Below are 25862 nucleotides of genomic sequence, written 5' to 3'. Positions count from 1 at the left end.
CCTGAGCCAGTACGTCAAGCTTCACCTCTGGTCATCTTCAAGTCTAGGCTAAAAGCCCACCTTTTTGATGCTGCTTTTAACTCCTATCCCTTACTCACTTGTTTAGTACCCATGTTTTATCATTCCCACCTTAGTAATTCCCTTATACCTTATTTGTTCTGTTTGTCTGTCCTAATTAGATTGCTGTGTCAAGCAGAGACCGTCTCTTCATGTTCAGAGTACAGCGCAGCGTATGTCTAGTAGTGCTATAGGAATGATTAGTAGTAGTATAGTAGTAGGTTCCTGAAGACAGGGGGGATGGGCTTGGGGTATCTGGAACCATTAAAAAAGTCAATCTTGTGGCAAATACCAAGTCTGAAGTGGTATCCAATTTTTATTAAAATTGAGAACTCAGGAACCTCCTGTCATCTGTTCCTATCTTCTGGAAAATGGTATGCATATATTGAACCATATATATAACCTGCAATGTCTGCAGACAGCATTGCACTTAAGTGGTTGGGGTCTTTACCAAGAGGCATATTGGAAACCGCCTTTTAAATCGTTGACTCAAATACCACTGAAGAAAAGGACACTGGACCTTATTAAAACCAGGTACAGGCTGATTTTTCCATCTTTTGTGATACCGGATGAATGTTTAGTGGAGTGTCACATATGAAGCTGCTGCTCTTGTAAGAGGCCATGGATCAGTATAGTTACAGGGGCTTTAGGCAAAAGCATGGATTAATGAAGCAAAGCCAATCTATTACATTTCTTTGAGGGAGTGAACAAACATGCGGATAAAGATGAGCCGGTCAATATTGTGTTACCTGTATTTTCAAAAGGCGTTTGAGAAAGTACCTCAAGAAAGACTCCAGAGGAAATTAGAGAGTCATGGGATAGGAGGCAGTGTCCTATTGTGGATTAAAAACTGGTTAGAAGATAGAAAACAGTATTCTCAATGGAGAAGGGTAGGTCCCAGGGGTCTGTGCTGGGACCACTGCCTTTTAACATATTTACAAATGATCTAGAGATGGAATTAACTAGTGAGGTAATTAAATTTGCTGATGACACAAAGTTATTCCAAGGTGTTAAATCGCAAGAGGATTGTGAAAAATTATAAAAGGACCTTACGAGACTGGGAATCTAAATGGCAGATGACATTTAATGTGAGCAAGTGCAAAGTGATGCATGTGGGAAAGAGGAATCCAAATTACAGCTACGTAATGCAAAGTTCCATGTTAAGGGTCACCGACCAGGAAATGGATCAAGGTGTCATCGTTGATGATACGTTGAAGCCCTCTGCTCAGTGTGCAGCAACAGCTAAGAAAGCAAATAGAATATTAGGTATTATTAGGAAAGGAATGGAAAACAAAAATGAGGACATTATAATGCCTTTGTATCGATCCATGGTGGGATCACACCTCGAATATTGTGTTCAATTCTGGTCACTGAAGCTCAAAAAAAAAAAAAAAATAGTGGAACTAGAAAATGATAAAGGGGATGGGATGACTCCCCTATGAGGAAAAGCTAAAGCGGCTAGGGCTCTTCAGCTTAGAGAAAAGACGGCTGAGAGGTCTATAAAATAACAAGTGGATTGGAACTTGTTTACTCTTTCCAAAAATACTAGGACTAGGGGGTACGCAATTAAGATAGAAAGTAGATTTAAAGCAAATCTTAGAAAACCTTTCTTCTCTCAACATGTAATTAAACTCTGGAATTCGTTGTCAGAGAATGCAGTAAAAGCGGTTAGCTTTAGTGGGTTTTAAAAAAAAGGTTTGGATGACTTCCTAAAGGAAAAGACCATAAACCATTATTAAAATGGACTTGGGGAAAACTTCACTGCTTATTTCAAGCAGCATAAAATGTATTGTAATTTTGGGCTCTTGCCAGGTACTTGTGACCTGGATTGGTGCCACGGAACCCAGGATGGAGAGCCCTTAGGCTGCAGCAGACAAGTCCTCTGGGGAGGCGTAGAGCAGAAGTGAACCAGGCACTGAATACAAACACAATACCAAACATGGCCAATAGAGCAAGCAACAAGCCACCACCAGAAAAGGGAGATAGACCATTCAGGTGGGCCTCACTGCCAATCCGGAACCCACTCATACAGAGTCCAAGCGTACGGGCCTCACAGCCGAACTGGAACCGAATCATATCAGAGGGAAGGGGAAAGAAACAGAACTCAATCTCTTGAGCAAGTACTACTCAAGCAGTTCACACACACTGCACTAAACAGAGCCACAAACAAGGGGTCAGAAGACCCTACACTGAGGCACTAAAAAACTGAAGGGGAAAAGACAACCCCACTTAGACTCACATGGAAAAAACCATAAGTAAAAGATAAGAAAACCACACAGGAAGGCAGCACAGGACTGGGCTTAGAACCCCAGCTATAAATGAATAGTCCTAACCAAGTCAAACAGACATCACACAGAGAGATAGCTCAGGGTTGGGCTAGTAGTCACAGCAAACAGAAGAACCACCTACTCAAACAGAATCAAACAGAGAGAATGCACAGGACTGTGCTAGCAGACACAGCTAAACGGACCAACAGCCCATTCGTGCCACACAGAGAGACCGCTCAAGGCTGCACTGGTAGTCACAGCGAACAGAAAAAGCCATCCACTCAAAACACAACCAGAAACCTCACAGAGAGAGAACTCAAACAGAAAGCACACGGGGAACTCTCAAGACAAGGCCACACAAAGGAAACTCATGGCTATGCCATACAGAACTCAAGGAAAAGGGAAGCCAACTATAGGAATACACTCTAGGCAGTACCATACAGCACTCAGGGAAAAGGGAAGCCACTCAAAGGAATACACGGCTGGCCACGCAGCACTCAAGGGTAAAGGGGAGCCACTCATAAGAATACACTCTAGGCTATGCCACGCAGCACTCAAGGATAAAGGGGAGCCACTCATAAGAATACACTCTAGGCTATGCCACGCAGCACTCAAGGATAAAGGGGAGCCACTCATAAGAATACACTCTAGGCTATGCCACGCAGCACTCAAGGGTAAAGGGGAGCCACTCATAAGAATACACTCTAGGCTGTGCCACACAGCACTCAAGGGAAAAGGGAAGCCACACATAATACACAAGGCTGTGCCACAGAATAAAATAACAGACACTAGAGACAAAAGCAAGCAAACAAGGAAAGCTGCCTTTACATACACAAATCAGATAAGGAGCAAAGCTCATAAGAATCAGGAGACAGACCCAGCAGACTAAGCGTTAAAACATGCTAAAGGGAAGAACTGCTTCTAAAACACATCAGAAAGAAGCAGGGCTTACACTACAGTCAAAGGTTTAAAGCAAACAAAGGAAAAAACAACAATGTTCTTACCAGAAATTAGCCAGAAAAGGAAGGGAAAAGCAGGTAGAGACAGAGTACACCCAGCTGCACAGGAATAAGGTAATCAGGGAAGCAGCTAGGCTGTGGAAGCAAAGTAATCAAGAAAAGCAGCTGGGCTGACAACAACCGGCTCTCTGAAAAGTGAAAGGTAACAAGGGAAACCACACAAGGAAACAAAACAGGTTTAAGCTAGAGAGCCTAGAAACAGACAAGTAATCCATACAGGTTTAAACCAGAACACACACAAAAACAGAAGAGGGCTTTGCTTGAAAGCAAACCTAACAGGAAGGTAATCCATACAGATTCAAACCAAAACCACTCACACAGGGCTCAGGGCTGTGTGCAAAGACACAGATCAACAAGAAGACCAGTTCCCTCAGAATCAAACAACATTACAACAAGAAAAAGGAAAATAGACTTGTTGCAAAGGCAACGCAGAAGTAGGGTTACCATATGGCTCCAGAAAAAGGAGGACGGATTGAGCCAGCCGGGTTTTACTTCCATCGCTTTCCATTGAAAGCAATGGAAGTAAAACCCGGTTGGCTCAATTACTTCCATTGAAAGCAATGGAAGTAAAACCCGGCTGGCTCAATTACTTCCATTGAAAGCAATGGAAGTAAAACCCGGCTGGCTCAATCCGTCCTCCTTTTTCTGGAGCAATATGGTAACCCTATGCAGAAGAGCCCCCTGGGTCCTTATAAAGGAGTAGGCTGATGATGTCACAAGTGGGAAATGAAGCAGAAGCAGGAAGACCAAGGCAAGACTTGGCTAACAGGAAGAACAACAGGGAAAAAAAGGCAAACTGGAGAGGTCACAGAGCTAGATACAGAGAAACAGTAGGTCTGAACATAAGGGCATGGCCACAACCGTGACACTGTCGGGAATAGGATGCTGGGCCTGATGGACCTTTGGTCTGTCCCAGTATGGCAATACTTACATACTTAAGATATCCAAATTCAATTCTGCTTCCTGCTGTAGTGGGAAGGGAACCTATGTCTTCATAAGGAGACTCAATTCACACAGGAGAAGGAGATGGATAGAAGGAAATTCCAGTACAGTACTCCTGCGTCTCTAAGAAGGATTTCAAAAGAAGAAACTCCAGATCTGGGTAGTCTTCTAGGGCACTGTGAGAGCTCCAAGCATGGCAAAGAGGAAGGGGAATAGAAGCACTACTGTGGAGTTCAGAATCTGTGCAGAGTAAAGTTCGTGGATTGAAACTGCATTCAACTGATACTGAATAAATGGCACTCTTTAGAGGAGCCCTTAAAATGGTACCTGATCAAAATAGCCCGAACAAAAGGGTCCAAACACAAAATAGCCCTGACAAAAAAGTCCACAACAAATCAGCCCCTGTCAAAAGGGCCTCCCCCCCCCCCCCCCCCCCCAATAAAATACATCTGGGACTGGCCAAAGCAGCTTGTTGACGCTGCCGGCAGCCCACAAAAATGTTGATCACTGGGAAGGGGGGTAGGGCAAGACCACGCAGGGCAGCCAGGAGGAAGAGGGAGACATGCATTTCCAGACCATGGGACGGGGAGGGAGAGAGATGCCAGAATTCAGGGAGTGCAGAGAGAAAGATGCTGCACTGGAGAGGGAGTTGAAGAGAGCGGGTAATAAAAGAGGAGAAGAGATGCTGGACCGCCAGAGACAGGGAGACAGCATTTTTTACTATACTTCTTAGTTTAGTTAAAGGTTAGTTTGTTACAAGGTTATTTTATTACAGGGGCTATTTTGACAAGGATCATCAACGACGACACCTAGATCCCTTTCTTGGTCTGTGACTCCTAACGTGGAACCTTGCATGACGTAGCTATAATTCAGGTTCCACTTTCCCACATGCATCACTTTGCATTTGCTCACATTAAACGTCATCTGCCATTTCGACGCCCAGTCTCCCAGTCTCATAAGGTCCTCTTGTAATTTTTCACAATCCTCCTGTGATTTAATGACTTTGAATAACTTTGTGTCATCAGCAAATGTAATTACCTCACTAGTTACTCCCATCTCTAGGTCATTTATAAATATGTTAAAAAGCAGTGGTCCCAGCACAGACCCCGGGGAACCCCACTAACTACCGTCCTCCATTGAGAATACTGACCATTTAACCCTACTCTCTGTTTTCTATCTTTTAATCCACAATAGAACACTACCTCCTATCCCATGACGCTCCAATTTCCTCTGCAGTCTTTCATGAGGTACTTTGTCAAACGGCTTCTGAAAATCCAGATACACAATATCAACCGGCTCACCTTTATCCACATGTTTGTTCACCCCTTCAAAGAAATGTAGTAGATTGGTTAGGCAAGATTTCTCTTCACTAAATCCATGTTGACTTTGTCTCATTAATCCATGCTTTTGAATATGCTCTGTAATTTTGTTCTTTATAATAGTCTCTACCCTTTTGCTCGGCACCGGCATGTTCATAACTAGTTTTGCTCAGGGATAGCTGTTCTGAATAGTGCCACTGGATGGTATCACCCACTTATGTGCTTGCTTGTCAACAGAAAAGTTTGTTTTCTTTCTCTCTTTACAGAATGTGATTCTCATTGCCTGGTAAGTCTGACCATATCCTAAATCTTATTATAAGGTTATCAGTGTGAGTGCCCTGCCCTGTTGTACCCTTATCTTATGTGCTTACAAATCTGAACCTTTGTTTACACCTCATTATTTGATTTAGCATTTAACCCTCACCACAAAATCAATAGCGATCAGGTACCTGAAAGTCTGGCAACTGCATCGGCTGCAAAGACAGCTGTAGCCTCATGCCGTGTGTCAACAACACGGATTCCCAGCTTTTCACAAGCCACCAGAATAGGTGAGATATGGCCTCCCACAAGGGTGAACAGGAATCGGACTTTATGGGCTTGTAGTACCTCTGCCACAAGCTCACCACCATAGCGAGGGCTCTGTGCTTCTACCTGGAAAAAGAAAAGGAAAAAAAAATCCAAACTCTGCACTTAGAAATCTTTTAAAAATTAAGGGGGACCAAAGCATTCTCCTCAAACACAATGACAAGCAAGTTTTCCACAAATCAAGATAGGCCTGCAGTGCTCTCTTCACCAGGTTAAAATTTAAGATAAGAAGAAAGGGGTGTGTGGGTGCTATTGGGGGGGAAAGGCTCTCTGGGGTAAATTATATTTATATGTGAATGTTAATGCTAAGCTTGATTTTGATTTGTTTCTGCCTTTTTTTTTAACAAAAGAAGCATGCAAATGGATTAATGTAAACCAGTCCCCATGCAGTTTTTCTAATGCAACCTGCGAGTCATATTGGGTTTTTAAAACTGTATCTATTGCTTTCCTTGTGGATTAATTTTATTTTGGTATCTTGATTTTTTTTCCTGATGGGTTAATCTATTAATAAAAATAGAACAAAAAATGAGACTAATTTTTAAGACAATGCTAGTATAGTCAGGCAGAGGCATAGCTAGGACTGAATGGGCCCTGGGCAGAAAAATTAAGATGGGCCCCTATAATACCATATTGCCCAAGGCAGTGGAAGCAAGCAGCAGGTCCCCCTCAGAGCTCCAGTCATGGAGTGGAGGTGAGCTGTGAGGGTATCTCCGAGTGAGATGTCTGCAGTGGGAGAGTAGGGACTTGTATGTGTTAAGGGTGCTGTAGGGGTGTGATGTGTGGGATTGTGTGCATGTAGGGAGGAAAGTCAGTTGTAGATGTGATGTCTGGGGCAGTGGCATTGACAAAGGGCAGATGAGTGCAATTGTGTGCCAAGCGCAAAGAAGAGGGGTGTTGGTTGTATAGTGAAGGAGTGTTTGAGAGGGGTATTTGGTCTGATAAGAGCTTCTGTGACAGTGGGAATGTGGGCGGGGGTTCTAAGATAGGTCTGCAGGAAGGGTTCAGGGACTAATCCCTCCTTTCTCCACTTCCTCTGAGCAAAAAGCAGTTTCTGCCTTCCCTCCCCCCCCCCCCTCCCTCCCAATTATTTTCAGGGATCTCAGTCCAGAGGACTGAAGCCTAGAATTGTGATCCTAAATCACAATTGTTTTGCCCCATCCTCCAATAACATATATGTTATTTCTAATAGTGCTACTGGTGTGTGCAGTACTATAAAACATGCAGGTTAAATGCTTAAAGGAGACACTGGAACTGAACCAAGGTCCCCATGCCTGCAGCTGTTGTAACCACCAGCCTCTTTTACAGTTAGAGCTAAATTATTCCTGAGGAAATTCTGAGCAATATATTTTTAAACTCTATGATATTCTGCAGATTTGATTAAATCATGTAACACTGAAATTACTGTAATTTATAATTTGATACAGAAGAATTATTAACCTCTCTTCACCACATCACTCTCACCCTGCTGTTTCTACCCAATCCATCGCTCACACTGGGATCCCCTTTGACATGAACCTCTCTTGAGATTTCCCGGAGATCAATCCCCTGACCTCCAGCCTGCCTGCTTCACTCGACAACTTTTCAATTTTCTGTTCACCTCCAGCTTTCTCTCCCCTTCCCTAACCCTCTTTAACCCAGTTCTCTGACCCCTCCCTTAGGTTTGTTCTCCCTAGCAAGACTCCCAGCTTTCTTGTTATACAACCCCTCAAGGCTTCAGCCCCTCCCCAGCTATTTCTACCATCTCCTCCCCCCCCTGCCCAAAGCATTGACTCTGAAATCTACTATCTTACTCCTCTCTGCACCTTGTCTCTGACCGTTCCACCAGGCTCCAACAGACCTCCCTTGTTATGTTTGGTCTGTGCGAAACTCATCCACTGCAACCTCTTCCCTTCCATACACAATTCATTCTTCAGCGCAAGAGGCCAACCATGCATATGCCACCTCCCTTCAGTCATGTGGGCCAAGCATGTTTTTGCAGTGTCCCTTCAGCCCATGCAGCTGCCCATTCCCTTTATGATATGGGCAATAATCCTGCAGGTAAGCAGCAGAAGTCACCATTTCCATGTCCCCGTACTGAAATATGAGAAAAAAATTCAGATTTCTGTGCAGCACAGGAATTCCCCCAGAACAAAAGAGTAGCCATACTGGATCAGACCAATGGTCCATTTAGCCCAGTATCCTGTTTTCCAAACAGTGGCCAAGCCAAGTCACAAGTACCTGGCAGAAACCCAAATCCTGGCAACACTCCATACTACAAATCCCAGAGCAAGCAGTTGCTTCCTATGTCTGTCTCAATAGCAGACTATAGACTTTTCCTCTAGGAATTTGGCCAAACCTTTTTTAAACCCAGATACACTAATCGCTGTTACCACCTCCTCTGCATGTTCCAGAGCTTAACTATTCGTTGAGTGAAAATATATTTCCTATTTGTTTTAAAGTATTTCCATGCAACTTCGAGTGTCCCCTAGTCTTTGTACTGTTGGAACGAGTAAAAAAATAAAAATAAAAAAATGAAAATTTGATTTACTTCTATTCGTTCTACACCACTCAGGATTTTGTAGACCTCAATCATATCTCACCTCATCTGTCTCTTTTCCAAGCTGAACAGCCCTAACCTCTTTAGCCATTCCTCATACGAGAGTTCCATCACGTTTATCATTTTAGTCGCTCTTCTTTGAACCTTTTCTAATTCCGCTAAATCTTTTTTGAGATACAGCGACTAGAACTAAATGCAATACTCAAGATGGAGCGATACCAAGGCATTATAGTATTTTCAGTCTTATTCACCATCCCTTTCCTAATAATTCCTACCATCCTGTTTGCTTTTTTGGCCGCCGTCACACACTGAACAGAAGATTTCAGCGTATTATCTACAATGAAACTCAGATCTTTTTCATGAGCACTGACCCCCAAGGTGGACCCCAGCATCAGGTAACTGTGATTCTGTCCAATGTGTATCACCTTGCATTTGTGAACATTAAATTTCATCTGCCATCTGGATGCCCAGTCTTCCAATTTCCGAAGGTCTTCCTGCAATATTTCAAAGTCCTCATGTGTTTTAACAACCTTGAATAGTTTTGTATCATCTGCAAATCTGATCAACTTACTCATCATTCCAATTTCCATATCATTTATAAATGTTAAATATTACTGGTCCCAGTACAGATCCCTGCGGCACTCCACTCTCCTCCATTGAGGGAAATGACCATTTAACCCCAGCATCTATTTTCTGTCCAATAGCCAATTACTAATCCACACCACAACCTTGCCGCCTATCCCATGACTCTTTAATTTTCTCAGGAGTCTCTCATGAAGACCTTTATCAAAAACTTTCTAACAATCTAGATAAACTACATCAACCGGCTCACCTGTATCCATATGTTTATTCATGCCTTCAAAGAAATGAAGCAAATTGGTGAGGTAAGACTTCCCTCAACTGAACCCATGCTGACTCTGTCCCATTAAACTATGTTTGTCTATGTATTCTATAATTTTATTCTTTATAATAGTTTCCACTATTTTGCCCGGTACCAACGTCAGTCTTACCGGTCTATAATTTCCCGGATCACCTCTAGAACCCTTTTTAAAAATCAGTGTCACATTGGCCAGGTACTATGGACAATTTTACCGACAAGTTACATATTACTAACAGCAGATCAGCAATTTCATGCTCAAGTTCTTTCAGTACCCTTGGATGTATGCCATTCGGTCCAGGTGATTTACTACTCTTTAATTTGTCAATTTGGCTCAGTACATCTTCCAGGCTTACCAAGATTTCTTTCAATTCCTCTGCATCATCACCCTAGAAAACCATTTCCGGTACAGGCAGATCTCTTAAATCTTCTTCCATAAAGACACAAGCAAAGAATTCATTCAGTTTCTCCACTTTGGCCTTGCCCTCCCTGAACGCCCCTTTTGCTCCTTTGTGATTCAACAGTCCCACGGATTCCTTCACAGGCTTTCTGCTTCTGATGTACCTGAAAAAGTTGTTACTGCGAGTTTTAGCCTTTGCGGCAAGTTTCTCTTCATATTATCCTTTAGTTTTCTTTATTAATGCTTTGCATCTGACTTTGCGGTGCTTGTGTTGCTTTTTATTTTCTTCATTTGGGTCCTTTTTCCATTCTTTGAAGGACAATCTTTTGGCTTTAATGGCCTCTTTTACTTCACCTTTTAACCATGCTAGCTAACATTTTCTCTTCTTTCCACCTTTGCAAGTACGTGAAATGCATCTGGACTGGGCTTCCAAGATGGTATTTTTGAATAACGTCCACGCCTGAAGTTTCTCTTCATATTATCCTTTAGCTTTCTTTATTAATGCTTTGCATCTGACTTCCCGGTGCTTATGTTGCTTTTTATTTTCTTCATTTGGGTCCTTTTTCCATTCTTTGAAGGACAATCTTTGGGCTGTAATGGCCTCTTTTACTTCACCTTTTAACTATGCTAGCTAACATTTTCTCTTCTTTCCACCTTTGCAAGTACGTGGAATGCATCTGAACTGGGCTTCCAAGATGGTATTTTTGAATAACGTCCACGCCTGGTTTAGTGTCCTAACTTTTGCAACCGATCCTTTTAGTTCCTTTTTAACCATTTTCCTCATTTTATTATAGTCACCCTTTCGAAAATTAAATGAAGCTAGATTTCTTTTGCGAGTTCATCCTAGATAGTAGCTCAAACTTGATCATGTTATGATCACTGTTTCCCAGGGGACCCAATATTGCCACCTCTCGCACTATACCCTGCATGCCACCAAAGGACCAGATCCAAAATGGCTCCTCCTCTCGTCAGTTCCTGGACCAGCTGCTCCAGGAAGCAGTCGTTTATTACATCTAGAAATTTTAACTTCCTGGCACTCCCTGATGTAACATTTATCCAGTCAATACTGGGGTAAATGAAATCACCCATTATTATAGCATTGCCCAATTTGCCAGCTTTCCTAATCACTGTAAACATTTCTTCATCTGTCTGTTCGTTCTGTCCCAGCAGACGGTAGTACAGCCCTACAAGAATACTCCTTCCCTTCACAAATAGAATTTCTATCCATAATGATTCCACGCTGCTATCTGTTATGTGAAATGTTTATTTTATTTGACTCAATTTCCTCTTTAACATATAGCACAACCCCTCCCTCTAATTTGATCCTATCATTGCGATACAATTTGTACCCTGTTAACACAGTATCCCACTGATTGTCCTCTTTCCACCAAGTCTCTGAGATGCCCATTAGAGTTCATTTAGTGCTATATATTCTAACTCTCCCATCTTATTTTTTTAGGCTTCTAGCATTTGTATACAGGCACTTCAAATTGTATTTTTGACTTTGATCTACAAGCTGCTTAGAAGTTGAAGGGGATAATGCAAATCCTTTATCCTGCTCTCTCGTTAAGCATACCTGGCTTACTTTAAGCATTGTGTAAACCTCTCTACTGGGATTCCCTAAATAGTGAAGATACTTTACCTGTAGCAGGTATTCTTTGAGGACAGCAGGCTTCACATTCTCACAAGTGGGTAGACGATCCGCGTCGCCCGGGATTCGGTATGTTAGCCAGCATAGAAAAAAGTTTGAGAGCCTTCTGGAGCACGAGCCACATCCCACCGCATATGCACGGAGCACCTTCCCACCCGCAGCACATCTGCTTCACTTCAGTTTAATACAATAGCATAAAATTAAAACAAATTACGAAGAAACAACTCCAAAGGGAGGTGGACAGGATTGTTAGAATGTGAACCCTTTGCTTTCTCAAAGGACAAGCATGCTTCCAATTCTCACAAGTGGGGAATCTCTAGCAATCAAGGCTCACCCAAAACAACAATGGCAAGGACTAAACGCAGATTAACCTGAAACAAAACGCAACTAGATGAAGATGGAGCCTGGAACAGAATAAAATGGGCTTAGGAGGGTGGAGTTGGATTCTAGACCCCAAACAGATTCTGCAACACTGAATGCCCAAACCGAATGTCGCGTCGGGTATCCTGCTCAAGGCAGTAGTGAGATGTGAATGTGTGGACTAAAGACCACATCGCAGCCTTACAAATCTCTTCAATGGGGGCCGACTTTAAGTGGGCCACTGACACAGCCATGGCTCTAACATTATGAGCAGTGACATTGCCCTCTAAAGTCAGCCCAGCTTGGGCATAAGCGAAGGAAATGCAATCTGCTAGCCAATTTGAAATGGTGCGTTTACCAATGGCAACTCCCCTCCTGTTGGGATCAAAAGAAACAAACAACTGGGCGGACTATCTGAAGGGCTTCATCCACTCCATGTAAAAGGCCAATACTCTCTTGCGGTCCAAGGTGTGCAAGCTGCTTTCGCCAGGATGGGCATGAGGTTGTGCAAAGAATGCTGGCAAGACAATCGACTGGTTCAGATGGAACTCCAACACTGCCTTCTAAGGAACTTCTAAGGGTGCATGTAAAGAACTACTCTATTGTGATGAAACTTAGAGTAAGGTGCATCCACTACTAAGTATTGAAGCTCACTAACCCTATGAGCTAAAGTAATAGCCACCAAGAAAATGACCTTCCAGGTAAAGTACTTCAGAGGGCAGGAATTCAGTGGCTCAAAAGGAGCTTTCATCAGGTAGGTGAGAAAGACGTTGAGATCACGTGACACTGGTGGAGGTCTGACAGGCGGCTTTGACAAAAGCAAACCTCTCAAGAAGCGAGCTAAAGGCTGTCCAGAAATAGGCTTACCTTCTACATGTTGATAAGCACTAATTGCACTAAGGTGAACCCTTATAAAGTTGGTCTTGAGACCAGACTCTGATGTGTAGAAGGTATTCAAGCAGGGTCTGTGTAGGACAAGAAAAGGAATTTATGGTCTTGCTGTCACACCAGATGGCAAACCTCATCCATTTAAAAGAGTAGCATCTCTTAGTGGAATCTTTCCTGGAAGCCAGCAAGACCTGGGAGACACCCTTCGAAAGACCCAAGGAAAAGAATTCTAAACTCTCAACATCCAGGCCGTGACAGCCAGAGACTGGAGATTAGGATGCAGAAACGACCCCTCGTTCTGTGTGATGAGGGTCAGAAAACACTCCAATCTACACGGTTCTTCAGAGGACAATTCCAGAAGAAGAGGGAACCATATCTGCTGCAGCCAGAACAGCAGGATCAGAATCACGGTTGCGCGGTCTTGCTTGAGTTTCAACCATGTCTTTCCCAGTAGAGGTATGGGAGGATATTTGTTCAAAAAAATGTACAAAAAAGTTCCCCCATAAAAAAACCGACATCTAAACTTCACCAGATAGAAGCTTAATGGAACTTTTCAAATTTGTTTATTCTAATTTACACCCTAATCATTGTATATTTATCTTGTCCTGTTATCATTATGTTTTATTTTTTTATCTACCCACTTCTCATTATACATAATTTTTTATGCATCGTAACTGCTATAATGCTGTAATTGTTATTCTATTAATAGGATTGCCATGATATTCTCATGCACCTTATTTGTTATCAATATTCTGATTTCTTTATCCCATCAATGTGATTGTTGTTTTATATTGTAAGCCACATTGAGCCTGCAAATAGGTGAGAAAATGTGGGATTTATATAAATGCAGCAAATAAATAAATAAAATAAATACGAATACAGAAGGCCTGTCCCCCAATGAAGAAGGAAGGTATCAAACACTAGTCTGTCATGGGCCTGAAGCCTGGAACATAACTGAGGGACCTTCTGAGGGACCTTGTGATTGAGTTGAGTGGCATAAAGATCCATTGAGGGGGTGCCCCACGCTCGGAAGATCTTGCAGGCAATGTCCATGTTCAGACACCACTAGTGAGGTTGCATTATCCTGCTCAGTCCGTCACGCAGGCCATTGTTTACGCCTCCCAGGTAAGTGGCCTGGATAAACATGCTGCGACGGTGTGCCTAGAGCCACATCTGTACGGCTTCCTGACAGAGGGCGAGATCCGATGCCACCCTGCTTGTTGGTGTAATACATCACAACCTGATTGGACAGTCGCTCTGAAAGCCTTTAGAGCATTCCAGATCGCTCGGAGATCCAAGAGATTGATCTGGAGGGACCAAGCTACTTGGGTGTGAAGCCCATCTATGTGAGCTCCACAGCCTAGGAGAGATGCATCAGTCGTCAGCACATTTTGTGGCTCAGGAATTTGGAATGGTAGTCTCAAAGTCAGACTGGACCGAATTTTCCACCATTGAAGAGAACGTACAAGCTCCAGGGACACTCAGATGACATCTTCCAGACCTCCCATGGCTTGACACCACTGAGAAGCCAGGGTCCATTGAGCAGATCTCATGTGAAGACGTGCCATAGGTGTAACGTATACTATGGAAGCCACGTGGCCCAACAATCTCAATATCTACCGTGCTGTGACCTGCTGCGATATCTGAACCTTGGACGCAAGAGAGAGAAGGTTGTCCGCACGCGCCTCTGGGAGGAAGGCTTGGACTTTCTTCATATTGAGGAGGGCTCCTATGAACTCCAATTGTTGAACAGGATGGAGATGGGACGTAGTTCCAGCTCCTGAATAGTCATCCACATGGACTCCCAAGCACCATCCTCCAAGGTGCTCTTCACCAGCCAATCGTCGAGATAAGGGAACACATGTACTCCCAGCCTGCGTAGTGACGCTGCAACTACCGCTAGACATTTTGTAAAAACCCTGGGAGTTGATGCAAGGCCAAAGGGCAGTACGCAGTACTGAAAATGATTTGTTCCCAGCTGAATTCGAAGATACTTCCTGTGAGCTGGAAGCATTGGGATATGAGTGTATGCATCTAAGTCCAGAGAGCATAGCCAAACATTTTCCTGAATCATGGGAAGAAAGGTGCCAGGGAAACCATCCTGAACTTTTCTCGGAACAGGAATTTGTTCAGAGCCCTTAGGTGTAGGATGCAGGGCCGCCAAGAGGGGGGGACAGGGGGACAAAAGTCCCTGGGCCCGGGCCTCCGGGGGGGCTTAGGCAGACGTCTGCACATTAAGACCTTAGTATAAGTGATCGGTGGGGAACTGTTCCCCTAAGAGTTATTATACCTACAGTGTCTCACTCATAACAGAAATAGGCAGAGAATGAGAAATATTAATTCCCTCTATGGAAGTAATTCCTCCAACTAAAGAAAGTATACCAGGTTGAAGAGGTAGAGTACATTCCTTTGATGTGATCCACTGAAGCATATTTTATACTCTTATGATAATATGTAAAGTCTGCATGCCCATGGAATTGTTTGCCATGGGATACATGTACCAAGTAATGCTGAAACTCTTCATTCCCACCCTGCACCCTAATCAAGCTTCTTAGGTGATCAGATCATTTTACCTTATGATACAGTTGGTATATCACCCCAAGCCGGGAAGCCATTCTAAATAGCCAAAGACAAATGGGTCCTCCAACCAGAGCTCCCAAGAAGGGAAGATAATCACCAAGCTCCATGAGCAAAGTTCACACTGCCTGAAACAAAAGAAATATATATACTGTTAAAATTCAAATCACTCTGACAGCCATAAATATTGACAGCCCCAGGCCCCACACTAAGAGACCAGCAGGGAGAGGCCACGTCCTGGGGTGCTTGAACTGCCTGGGAAAAAGTTTTGGAAGCACATGTGCTTTGCTGCACACCTCGAAAGCGAAGTAATTTTGAAATATTATTTCCATTATGTCCCAAGGATCAGTCCAGACAAATGAGTTGTGACCATCCGCCAGCATGCGGAGAGAGCTCTAATGAGTTGTGCCTCATAAGTTCCTGCCCTTAGCAACCAAGCCAGCCGTGTCTTACATCAACGGACAAGGAGGAACAAAGTGTGTCTAGCCCAGGAGGCGAGTCTTCTTTTTCAGTGGGCAGAACTGAACATTTCAATGACTTCAGCATCTCGCATAGCTGGTTCACTGAACTCACAAGCGGATTTCCTCAGCAGAGTGTCTCTGGACCCAAGGGAATGGCGACTGTCAAAGACTGCATTTCCCCTCATTTCCACACAGTGGGGTCTTCCGGTTCTGCACCTCATGGCATCCAAACTCAATGCACAAGTACACAGGTTCGACAGACACTTCAGGGAGAAAAAGACTCCCTAGAAATGGATGCAATGGTACAGCCTTGGCCATTGGACAGCCTCCTTTACATATTTCCCCTGTGGCCTCTTGTGGGAAGGACGTTGCACAGGACTGTGCATCAACCCGGGAAGCTCATTCTTGTAGCTCCAGACTGGCCCAGACATCCTTGGTATGCAGACCTTATCCATTTTCAAACTGCTCCTCAGAAGACTCTTCCTCCACGGACAGGCCTTATCCGAGGAGCAATTTTGAAAATGGATAACTATTCCTCCACGGATGGGCTTATTGCACCAAGGTCCAGTACTAATGGAGGATCCCTCCCGCTTTGGTCTTACAGCCTGGCTCAAGAGGGCACGATTCAGGAAGAAGGTTTATGCAGATGATGTTATTATTACCTTGCTGCAAGCCCGAAAGCTTCTTATGGTAGAGTGTGGAGAACTTTTGAGAGCCTGTCTGCACAGAATAGTGTTTCTCCATTTTGTGAATCCTTGTCTCAAATGTTATCCTTCCTTTAGAAGGGATTCAAAAACGGCTTGGCTCTCAATTCGCTCAAGATTCAGGTGGCAGCGTTAGCATGTCATAGAGGCAAGATACAGAATGCCTCAAGGAAGTCACTCATCTGCATCCCTCTCTCCACAAAATCTGTCTTGATTGTTACATTTGTACCCCACACTTTCCCACTCATGGCAGGCTCAATGCGGCTTACATGGGGCAATGGAGGGTTAAGTGACTTGAACAGGAAACACAGAAGGCAAAAGTAGAGACTAATAGACGATTCACCACTGGAGACGTGAGTCCAACAGTTTTTATTATATCAAAGATAACGACCCGACACAGGCCGTGTTTTGACGCTAAAAAAGCGTCTGCATCAGGGGTCAATAAATACACCAAGTAGTGAATGCAAAATGAGGAGTCCTACTTGTATGTGTGTTGTCAACTCACTAATCACATAGCACTAAACAGAAAATGCTGGACACAAACTATCAGAGCAAAAGGAGATGCCTGTGCTGGGAATTGAACTCAGTTCCTCAGTTCCCCAGGACCAAAGTCCACCACCCTAACCACTAGGCCACTCCTCCTCAGTGGGAGTCTTCAAGTGGTTCTTAAGGTTGTTCAGTCAGCTCCTTTGAGCCCCTTCGTTCAGCAACTATCAAAGATCTTACTTTAAAGGCAGTATTTCTAGTTGCCATTTCATCGGCAGAGAGTCAGAGCTTCAAGCTCTCTTTGGCAGGGATCTCTTTCTCCATTTTTCTGACTCGGGAGTTTCCATATAGACAGATCCATCCTTTTTGCTTAAGATTGTATCTCCTTTTCATGTCAAATCAGACTGTTTCTTCCTTCTTTTCCAGGGAGGTTTATTCTGTAGACTATGCTTCCCTGTGACTGCTGGATGTGAAGCACATCCTTATGCACTATCTTACTGCTACCAACAATTTTAGGCAGTCTGATTGTCTTTTTGTACCCTTTGCGGGTCCCGGAAGGGTTTGCCAGCCTCCAAAGTGACAGTGGCTCAATGGCTTAAGGACGCTATTTCTTTGGCTTACATTCTGAGGGGTAGATCTGCTTCCATGCACGTCAAAGCTCATTCTACCAGGTCTTTAGTGACTTCTTTGGCAGAGTCTAGGGCAATTTCAGTGGCATTCCTTTGTTAAGCATTACCGTTTGGATGTGTCTGCTCGAGCACATGCTTCCTTCAGGGCCACGGTTCTCGCTGCAGGGATATCACAGTCCCTTCCCCTCTTAAGGATTGCTTTTGTACATCCCATTCGTCTGGACTGGTCCTTGGGATGTAATGGAAGGAAAAAATAGTTAATTACCCGATAAATTTCTTTCCTTTAGTTGCAAAGGATCAGTCCAGAGCATGCTCTCCTGTGATGTTTTTCTGGGTTCTATGTAATTTCAGGTGTATGTATTATTCTGGTTCCGTTACTTCTAAGGCATGAGTTCTTTTTCTAATCTAGAAACTGAAGCTTTCTCTCTGTTAGTCACTCTTTCACTGCTTTGTTATTGAATACTGACTTAGTTGCTAAGCACTAGAACTTATGAGGCACAACTCATTTAGAGTTCTTTATCTCCACTTGCTGGCAGACAGTCACAATTCATTTGTCTGGACTGATCCTCTGGGACTAAAGGAAAGAAAATCAGATAAATTAACTAGTTTTCCATTTCCGATTTTGCTCTTAGTATAGGATTTTATACTTGCCCAATTCATCTTCTGCTTCCTTTCGCTCAGGTTTCACCAGAGAGTTTCCTAACGGGGCATAGATCTCTTAGCAAAGGAAAAGAAAAGAAAAAATAAATAAGCTCTGATCCTTTACTATTTTGGGAAGCTTGGTTCTCTTCTGCCTGATTTTCTGTTTACTTTAAGCCACTTTCCCTTTCAGCTTCCTTCTCATAGAGAAAAAGTGTAAGAAAATTGTGCTGCGAATTGAAACTGTCTAGCTGTACCAGCTTGACTGTTGTTCAGTGGACTTCGGGTTTAGATTTAAAGTCCTTGTTCTGCTCTGTGAAAAGGAGAGGGGGGCTTCAGGTTTTGAAAATCCTGCATTTTTTGTTCTGTTAAAGTGAAATGAGGGTTTGGCTGTCATTGTACTTTGAATAGTTCCTTGAACCTGTGTCTAGCTGGGAGGGGCCATTTCCTGGGGTGATTGAACTGCCTGGAACAAAGCTTTAGGAGCATATGTGCTTTGCTACACCTCTGAAAACTAAGTCATTTTTAGAGAATATTTTACTATTCGGCAGGGGCATAGCCAGACAATAGATTTTGGGTGGGCCTAGGCAAAAAGTGGGTGGGCACCAACTGCTCTCCCCCCATACACACACATCAAAAATATATCTCAACTGGCAGGAAAATGGTTCTGTCCACCTTGGCAGTATGCAGCAGGCATGCGTTGAAACTGAGCATGCGCAGGTGCTAGTATCGTGGAGAGCAGAGTTTTTAATACCATCAGGGGGAAATCTTCAGCTGGCGGAGCTTGGGATCCCCAACAGCTACCGCTAAACGTGTGCTACTGTTGGGTGGGCCTGAGCCCTAACTGGGTGGGCCTTGGCCCACCTAGGCCAAACACGAATGAAAATTATTCAGCCGAATACGAATACCAAACGCGAATAATGGGCATTGAGTTTTAACATAACAAATAATAAAAGAAGCAACATGAAATCAAAGATCAAGTGTTTATTTCACTAGGAATTAGCACAGTAGAGCCCCAGATTATTCATGTTCGAATTTAAATCACTGTTCGGCCGAATCGAATACAGATATTTGGTACAGCCCTATTCTAAATTACATATTTCTGATTTTGCTCTTAGTATAGAATTTTATACTTGTCCTTTTCCTCTTCGGCTTCCTTTCAAGTAGGTTCACTAGAAAGTTTCCTAATTGGGCCTAAATTTCTCTTAGCAAATAAAAAAAAAACATCAAAACAAAACCTCTGGGGAAGTATGGTTCTCTTCTGACATTTATTCCCACCCACTCCATAGCTTTCATTTCCTAGGGATATCAATAGAAATCAAACAAAATAAAACATGGAAAAGAAAATAAGATGATACCTTTTTTATTGGACATAACTTAATACATTTCTTGATTAGCTTTCGAAGGTTGCCCTTCTTTGTCAGATCGGAAATAAGCAAATGTGCTAGCTGACAGTGTATATAAGTGAAAACATTCAAGCATTACTATGACAGTCTGACAGGGTGGGAGGATGGGGGTGGGTCGGAGGTATGCATGGGGACATCAAAGCATATCATTGATATTCTAACAGGATGGGTGTGGATAGGTGAGGGGTGGGGTGATCAACAGAGACATACAGCTTTATGGTTTATAATGCGCTATGTGGTATATATCATTCAGTGTAAAAAATGTAACAAAGGATGCTATATTGGAGAAACAGGCCAGATGCTTAAGACAAGATTCAATTTACATAGACATCACATGAACAATACAGCCAGTAGGGCCCCCACCCCGGTGGGACAGCACTTCACAGAACCAGGACACTGTACCAGTGATTTCACAGTAAGAATACTGAAAGGTAACTTTAAAACCATACAAGAACGTAAGACCTTTGAAGTCAGAATGATTGAATATTTTAACACCCAACAGAAAGGACTTAACAAGGATCCATGAAAATGGAGCGGTAAAGAAAAAAAGTGCGACGAGTTAACTCAAATTGGGCAGATTTTGGGCCCAGAAGAACCAGGTGGAAATCACAGATAGAATGCAGTAAACAAATTGGGGAATAGGGAATAAAGAGGCTAAGCAGTAAGGCAGACCTAGTCTAAAAGCTCTGAAAGTAAGTATTAGAAGTTTATAGAACACTCCCTGATCTAAAGGAAACCAGTGGAAGTTTTGCAAAAGGAGAGCGACATGATCGTATTTCTCTGAACGACAAATCAATTTAATAGCAATATTCTGAACTGTTTGGAGTTTCTTCAAATTAGCACGGGTGCAGCCAAGATAAATAATATCAATAATCGAGCCTTGAAACTAAGGGGGATAGAACTAAAGAATGGCAGTGTTCTGGTCAAAAAAACAGCATAGTGGATAAATACGATATTTGAGGAGTGAAAGTCAAAAGTGAGTCCAAAGTGATCCCCAAATAATGAAAAGACTCAACCGGTGATTATAAGTGTACCAAACAGATTCAGGATGGACATGGGAGTGGTCAAATCAGCTGTATACCAGCAGGCCACAGTCTTCTCTTTAAAAAGTACTAATTTATGTTCTAAAGAGACTTGAGGTGATTAAGACGGTGACAAAAATGGTACAGGGTTTGTGCTATAAGACATATGAGGAGAGACTGGAGGACTTGAATATGTATATACTAGTAAAAAAGGCCCGTTTCCGAAACCAATGAAACGGGCGCTAGCATGTGGCTTTTTTTTTGTGTGTGTGTATGTGTCACATATTTATTTTGTGTGTGTGAGTGTGTGAGGGTGCGGTGTGTGTGCAGGTTGTTGATGTGTGTCTTTTTTTTGTTTTGTTTTTTGCTGGGGGGTTGGGGGATGTGCTGTGCTGTCCTTGGTCGCTGTTTGCTGCTGGCTGGGTCGCGGGTAATCCTTCCAGCTGGGCCGCAGCTTGTCCTGTTCGCCCACGTCCCAGATGTTGACGGGCACGTTGTTTTCCAGCTCCTCTGACTCCATGTCAAGCGATCCCAAATATAGTCTGTGCTATAGGCCCTCTGGCATTCTTCAGTACTTGCATTAGGCATTTAAAAATTTCTTCCCCCCCCCCCCCGTCTATTTTTGCACATACCCACAGCAGGAATATTCTTCTCTCGTTCCAGCGGTGGTTCTGTGCTCTCTGTGCTGCACAGATAATGAGCCATTCTGCTGAGGAATGCTCCTCCCTTATTGTCACGTAGTTTCCTCTGATTGGTCTGTCTTACGTTGCCTAGTGTTGCCTGGGAACTGTGTTGTGATGGTCCTTTGTGTTTCAGAATGTTGAGGGTGTTTTTTCTGATTGGTCCGTCATGCGAGGGCGGGGCTGAGAGACATGGTCAGTGTTGTGGCTTCACCACCATGAATCCATGAACCCTTCAGGGAATGACTGAGTGACTTCAGAACGTTGTCTTTAGAACATTGAGGGTGAGTTTTATTATAGTAGATTAGAGAAAAGGAGAGAGAGAGAGAGGAGATATGATGCAGACATTGAAGTACTTGAAAGGTATTAATATAAAAACAAATCTCTTCCAGGACATGAATGGAGATTGCAGGGAGGTAGATTAAGGAGTAACTCCAGAAAATACTTTATCACAGAGAGGGTCGTAGACACCTGGAATGCCCTTCCAGGAGGGATGAGAAGAGTCAAAAACAGTGAACGAATTCAAAAATGCATGGGATAGACACAGGGGATGCCTAAATAGAAAGAGGATGGAAATACAACATGGATGTTGAGATGATATGTTGAATAAGAGTAGTGGGAACTAAGGCTGAATCCGGACAGACTTCTACAGTCTCTGTCCCACAAATGGCAAAGACTGAAAGAAGATCTGCCAAATCCAGCATTGGGGGAACAGAGGCCAATGCCTGCAAATGGTACAACAATAGGTGTGGCTTTGGCAACTCCAGTGCTATGGATCACTTTATTGTCACATGCTGCGAGCGAGGGTGCTGTGCTGCTCGGGGGGAGGGGAAGATATTTTGACTGGTAAGTTGAATACTGTCAGCAACACTTAAGCATGGTACATTGTTATAACCAAGACTCCATCATGTCTGACAAGCATGGGTGGCTGGGGCCCACAGAGTGGCAGATACAGCTCTGGCCACTTCGTATGCAGACTGGATGAACAGTACAGGTTTTTATCTGCCGTCATTTACTGTGTTACTGTCTTACCTTACATTAACTGTTTTGTTCTTGGTCTGTCCAGATAGTAGTTTGTTGGCCAGTGAAGTCAGCACGGTAGGTCCAATCCACACCATGATATGCTGCCACCCCTTCCCCAACTGGCTAATATCTAATAGCCCTGTCAGCCCCTAAAACCCTGACCAGACTAACCAACCTACTACCAGCCAGCTACACAAAACAGTGAAAGAGATAGAGGCAGAGGTACAGGCCTGTGCCTAGTGTTAAATTTCTGCCTGCCCCACAATTCTAGACAAAGTCAGTTCCTTCCTACATGCCACAGGACTCCAGCTCTGGCTACTAGCATCAGAAAGCAGACATGAAGTCAACCTGTGAGATCCATGAAGCAGCCCTGTGACCTCCAGGATTCTGTGTTTTACCACACCTTGGTAAATAAAACCCGTGGACTTAAAATAGCCAGTTATTTCAGAATCGACATGAAAGGACTCAGAGACCTGGTGGGTTCATCATCTCTGTAACACATGTGTTCTTAACTTTGTTGACAGCACACAGGCAGAACTTCTACGTACTACAAGCAAGCCAAGGAAGAAGAGAATTAGCCCATATTAAATTATCACCTTAAATTGTTAACCTTTACTTCTGTGACAAAATTAGGAAAGGGAAAAAAAATACACCTACTATACACTGATAAATATGGAGAAGGATAAATAGAAACAGAGAAATAATAGCAGAAAGAACAGGTATATGGCAGTTCCCATAATAAAAGAGGAATCTAACAGAGTACATATTATTCCATAAAAGTTATATCAAAACATACAGCGAGTGCCAAAAATCATTACATTAAGTCTGGAAGGCTTCTACTGCTGCTACGCACACTACCTGGTCTGCAAAGCGACAAAAAGCAACTTTGAACTCTGCCCCAACGTTCCAGGTACACAATTCACTTTTCTCCTCCCTCGTCTCATGGTCCCTCTACTTCGAAAGATATTAAAGTCACACGAATTCGAGGATCTGGAGACCGATCTCCTCACATGGGATCAGAGACCACCCCCCGACCCCGACCAAACTCATACCTGAGGTCGCAGTGGCACACTAGCAATCCATCCAACGGCTTTGCTTTCCTTCTTCGGTGACCTATGACCATCCCTTATGATGATACACTGGGCTGGGGGTGGGACTATATGTGAGAGCAGTAGCACAAGCAAGCAAGCGCCGTCAACCTCTCCAGAATGAGGCTTGAAACTCATAGTAGTGTTTCTCTTCTTTCTCTTATTGGATGGAGCCCAAGAATGGGCATTGCAATTTGCTTGGGACAACGAGAGAAGCTAACTGAAGCACCCGGCTAGAATGCTGCTGGAACCGGAAAAAACAAATCCTCGTTTGAATACCGTCCCACGCTAAAAGTAGCCCAAAAACAGGCAACTAAGCAACCTGTGGAAACTCAGCCGCTACCAACTGTAAAACGAGCCCAATGGGGTAGTGTGGCAGGAATGGATGCATGAATTTGTGATACTTCAGGAGTCAGACAGCACACACCAGAATGAGAAAGTAATCTTCTTTATTTGCCAGCAAACAAAGCAGGACATCAGTTCTAGCTCTCTTCTCTTCTGTCTCAGCTCTCTGTGTCTTTGTCTCAGCTCTCTTCTTATGCTGTTTTCTCCTTCTTCTGTCTGTTCCTTCTGTCCTTCTCTTTCTTCTGAGCTCCTTCTGACGTTAACTGCTTCTGCTCCTACTTAAATACAGTTCTATCCAGCCTAGCCTAGCCCAGCCCCCTTACTCTCCAATTGGTTAAGGAATAGATTGGTCACTTTGCCTCAACCAATCATTACTTTAAAAATATCAGTTACATAGGTTCCAGACATCCTAAACTGACCTCTAACCTGGGGCCCCTCAAGCCAGACATTTGGTCTCCAGAACTCTTATATTTTCTCATTATGATTGATTTCTCATCTATAGCTTAACCTGGGTTCACTTAGAGGATAATGGATATTCTTACATTTATTATTCTCATATTCCTAGTCTGGTTCATACTAACTGCTAACTAAACTCTGGCATTCATTAAAGAGGTCAAAAGTCAGTCTTACTTAATAGCATACATATCAGGTTATCACTTTCAAGACCATTTCTACATTTTACCTATAATTAATCAAGGAGAAGAGAGCTGACTAGTCCTGACCTCTTTCACCTATCAGCTTATACATTGAACCAGCCAGAACTATGGCTAAGTCAAACCACATGTTGGCCTCTTCACTACAGTCTTTGCTTAGAAAATACAGCAGAGAGTAACATTAGATTTAAAAAGGTATTCTACATTTAACTACACAGAATACACAGAATCAGTATTTCTTATAAGACATATTCTAAATATCAAAAACTTGTAAATACTAATCTATTGCCTCTCTCTAAACAGTATTTCTATCTAATCATTTTTCTATTTAATCCTAAACAAACTGTCTGCAATATGCCGGCTCATACATATGTGTTTGCTAGCATTCATTATTCACAAGGGTGAAAGAAATTCCTTTCTCTGACCTTTCTAACCCAGCCCAGCAAACGCTAGAGTTCAATATAATCTGAACCATCTGGCATACCTTCACTTCTTGCAGGACTAAGAATTTAAAATAATATTTCAGCACCTTTAAACAGAATTAACCCTTCATATGATTTCTTATATATGATTATGCCCATGGCTGCTTCAGTAGGAAAATAGTTGGATTTAGAAACTCTGCACGCGAGGAGGTTGTTTTTTTTTTTTTTTTCAAAATCATCTTTATTGAAGTTATTTAACAATACAATGGTACAAAATCATATAGAGCCGAATTGTATCTACTACTACTATTACTATTTAGCATTTCTAATACGTATGTATACACATAGAAGACAGCGCTGTGGGTGCTTGAGCACCCCCCAATCCTATCCTATATAATAAAAAGCAACTCCAACGTTCTGAAGCTGACTCCGTGGCAGTGAAGTCTTGAAGCATTCGTGTGCTCTCTGTAAGGCTGTATCCATCTCCTGAATTGACACGTCACGTACTTCCAGGTACGTCACACGCAGCACTGACCAACCACACGATAGCAGCACGAGGCCCCGCCCCTGCCGCCCTCGCTGCCATGCCCCCCCCCAAGGTCGCCACCGCTCCCCCCTCCACCCCCTCCCCCCGAGGTCGCCCCTCTACCCCCCTCCACCCCCCTCCCAAGGTCGCTGCAGCCACTGAACCCCCCCCCCCCCGAGGTCACCGACACTCCCCCCCTCCGTCCGCCACCCAGCCGGGCCCCCTGCACTGAAATCGCAGTCTCACCTCCGTGAAAGCAGCGGTGCAGGCAGCAGACCGCCTCCCTTCGGCCCTCCTTCC

The 25862-nt window shown here is 43.4% G+C and overlaps 1 protein-coding gene across 4 annotated transcripts in view; it reads right to left on the bottom strand.

Moving 5' to 3' along the window:
• The window catches only part of LOC115458247 (acetolactate synthase-like protein), a 211830-nt gene extending 188220 nt beyond the window's left edge, over positions 1-23610 (bottom strand). The window contains exons 1-3 of one of the 4 annotated variants that reach the window (XM_030188108.1): positions 23581-23610; positions 15475-15606; positions 6054-6255 (exon numbers count right to left, since the gene is read on the bottom strand). In XM_030188108.1, coding sequence (XP_030043968.1) covers positions 6054-6255; positions 15475-15588 — 316 coding nt within the window. In that variant the 5' untranslated portion in view covers positions 15589-15606; positions 23581-23610. The other 3 variants (XM_030188107.1, XM_030188110.1, XM_030188109.1) reach the window with 3 other exon arrangements.
• Between the last annotated feature and the right edge of the window lie 2252 nt (positions 23611-25862).

The sequence above is a fragment of the Microcaecilia unicolor genome, chromosome 14 (assembly GCF_901765095.1).
Source record: "Microcaecilia unicolor chromosome 14, aMicUni1.1, whole genome shotgun sequence".
NCBI lineage: Eukaryota > Metazoa > Chordata > Amphibia > Gymnophiona > Siphonopidae > Microcaecilia > Microcaecilia unicolor.
The sequence above is the reverse complement of the archived record's forward strand: the minus strand, read 5'-3'. Positions and strand labels throughout refer to the sequence as shown.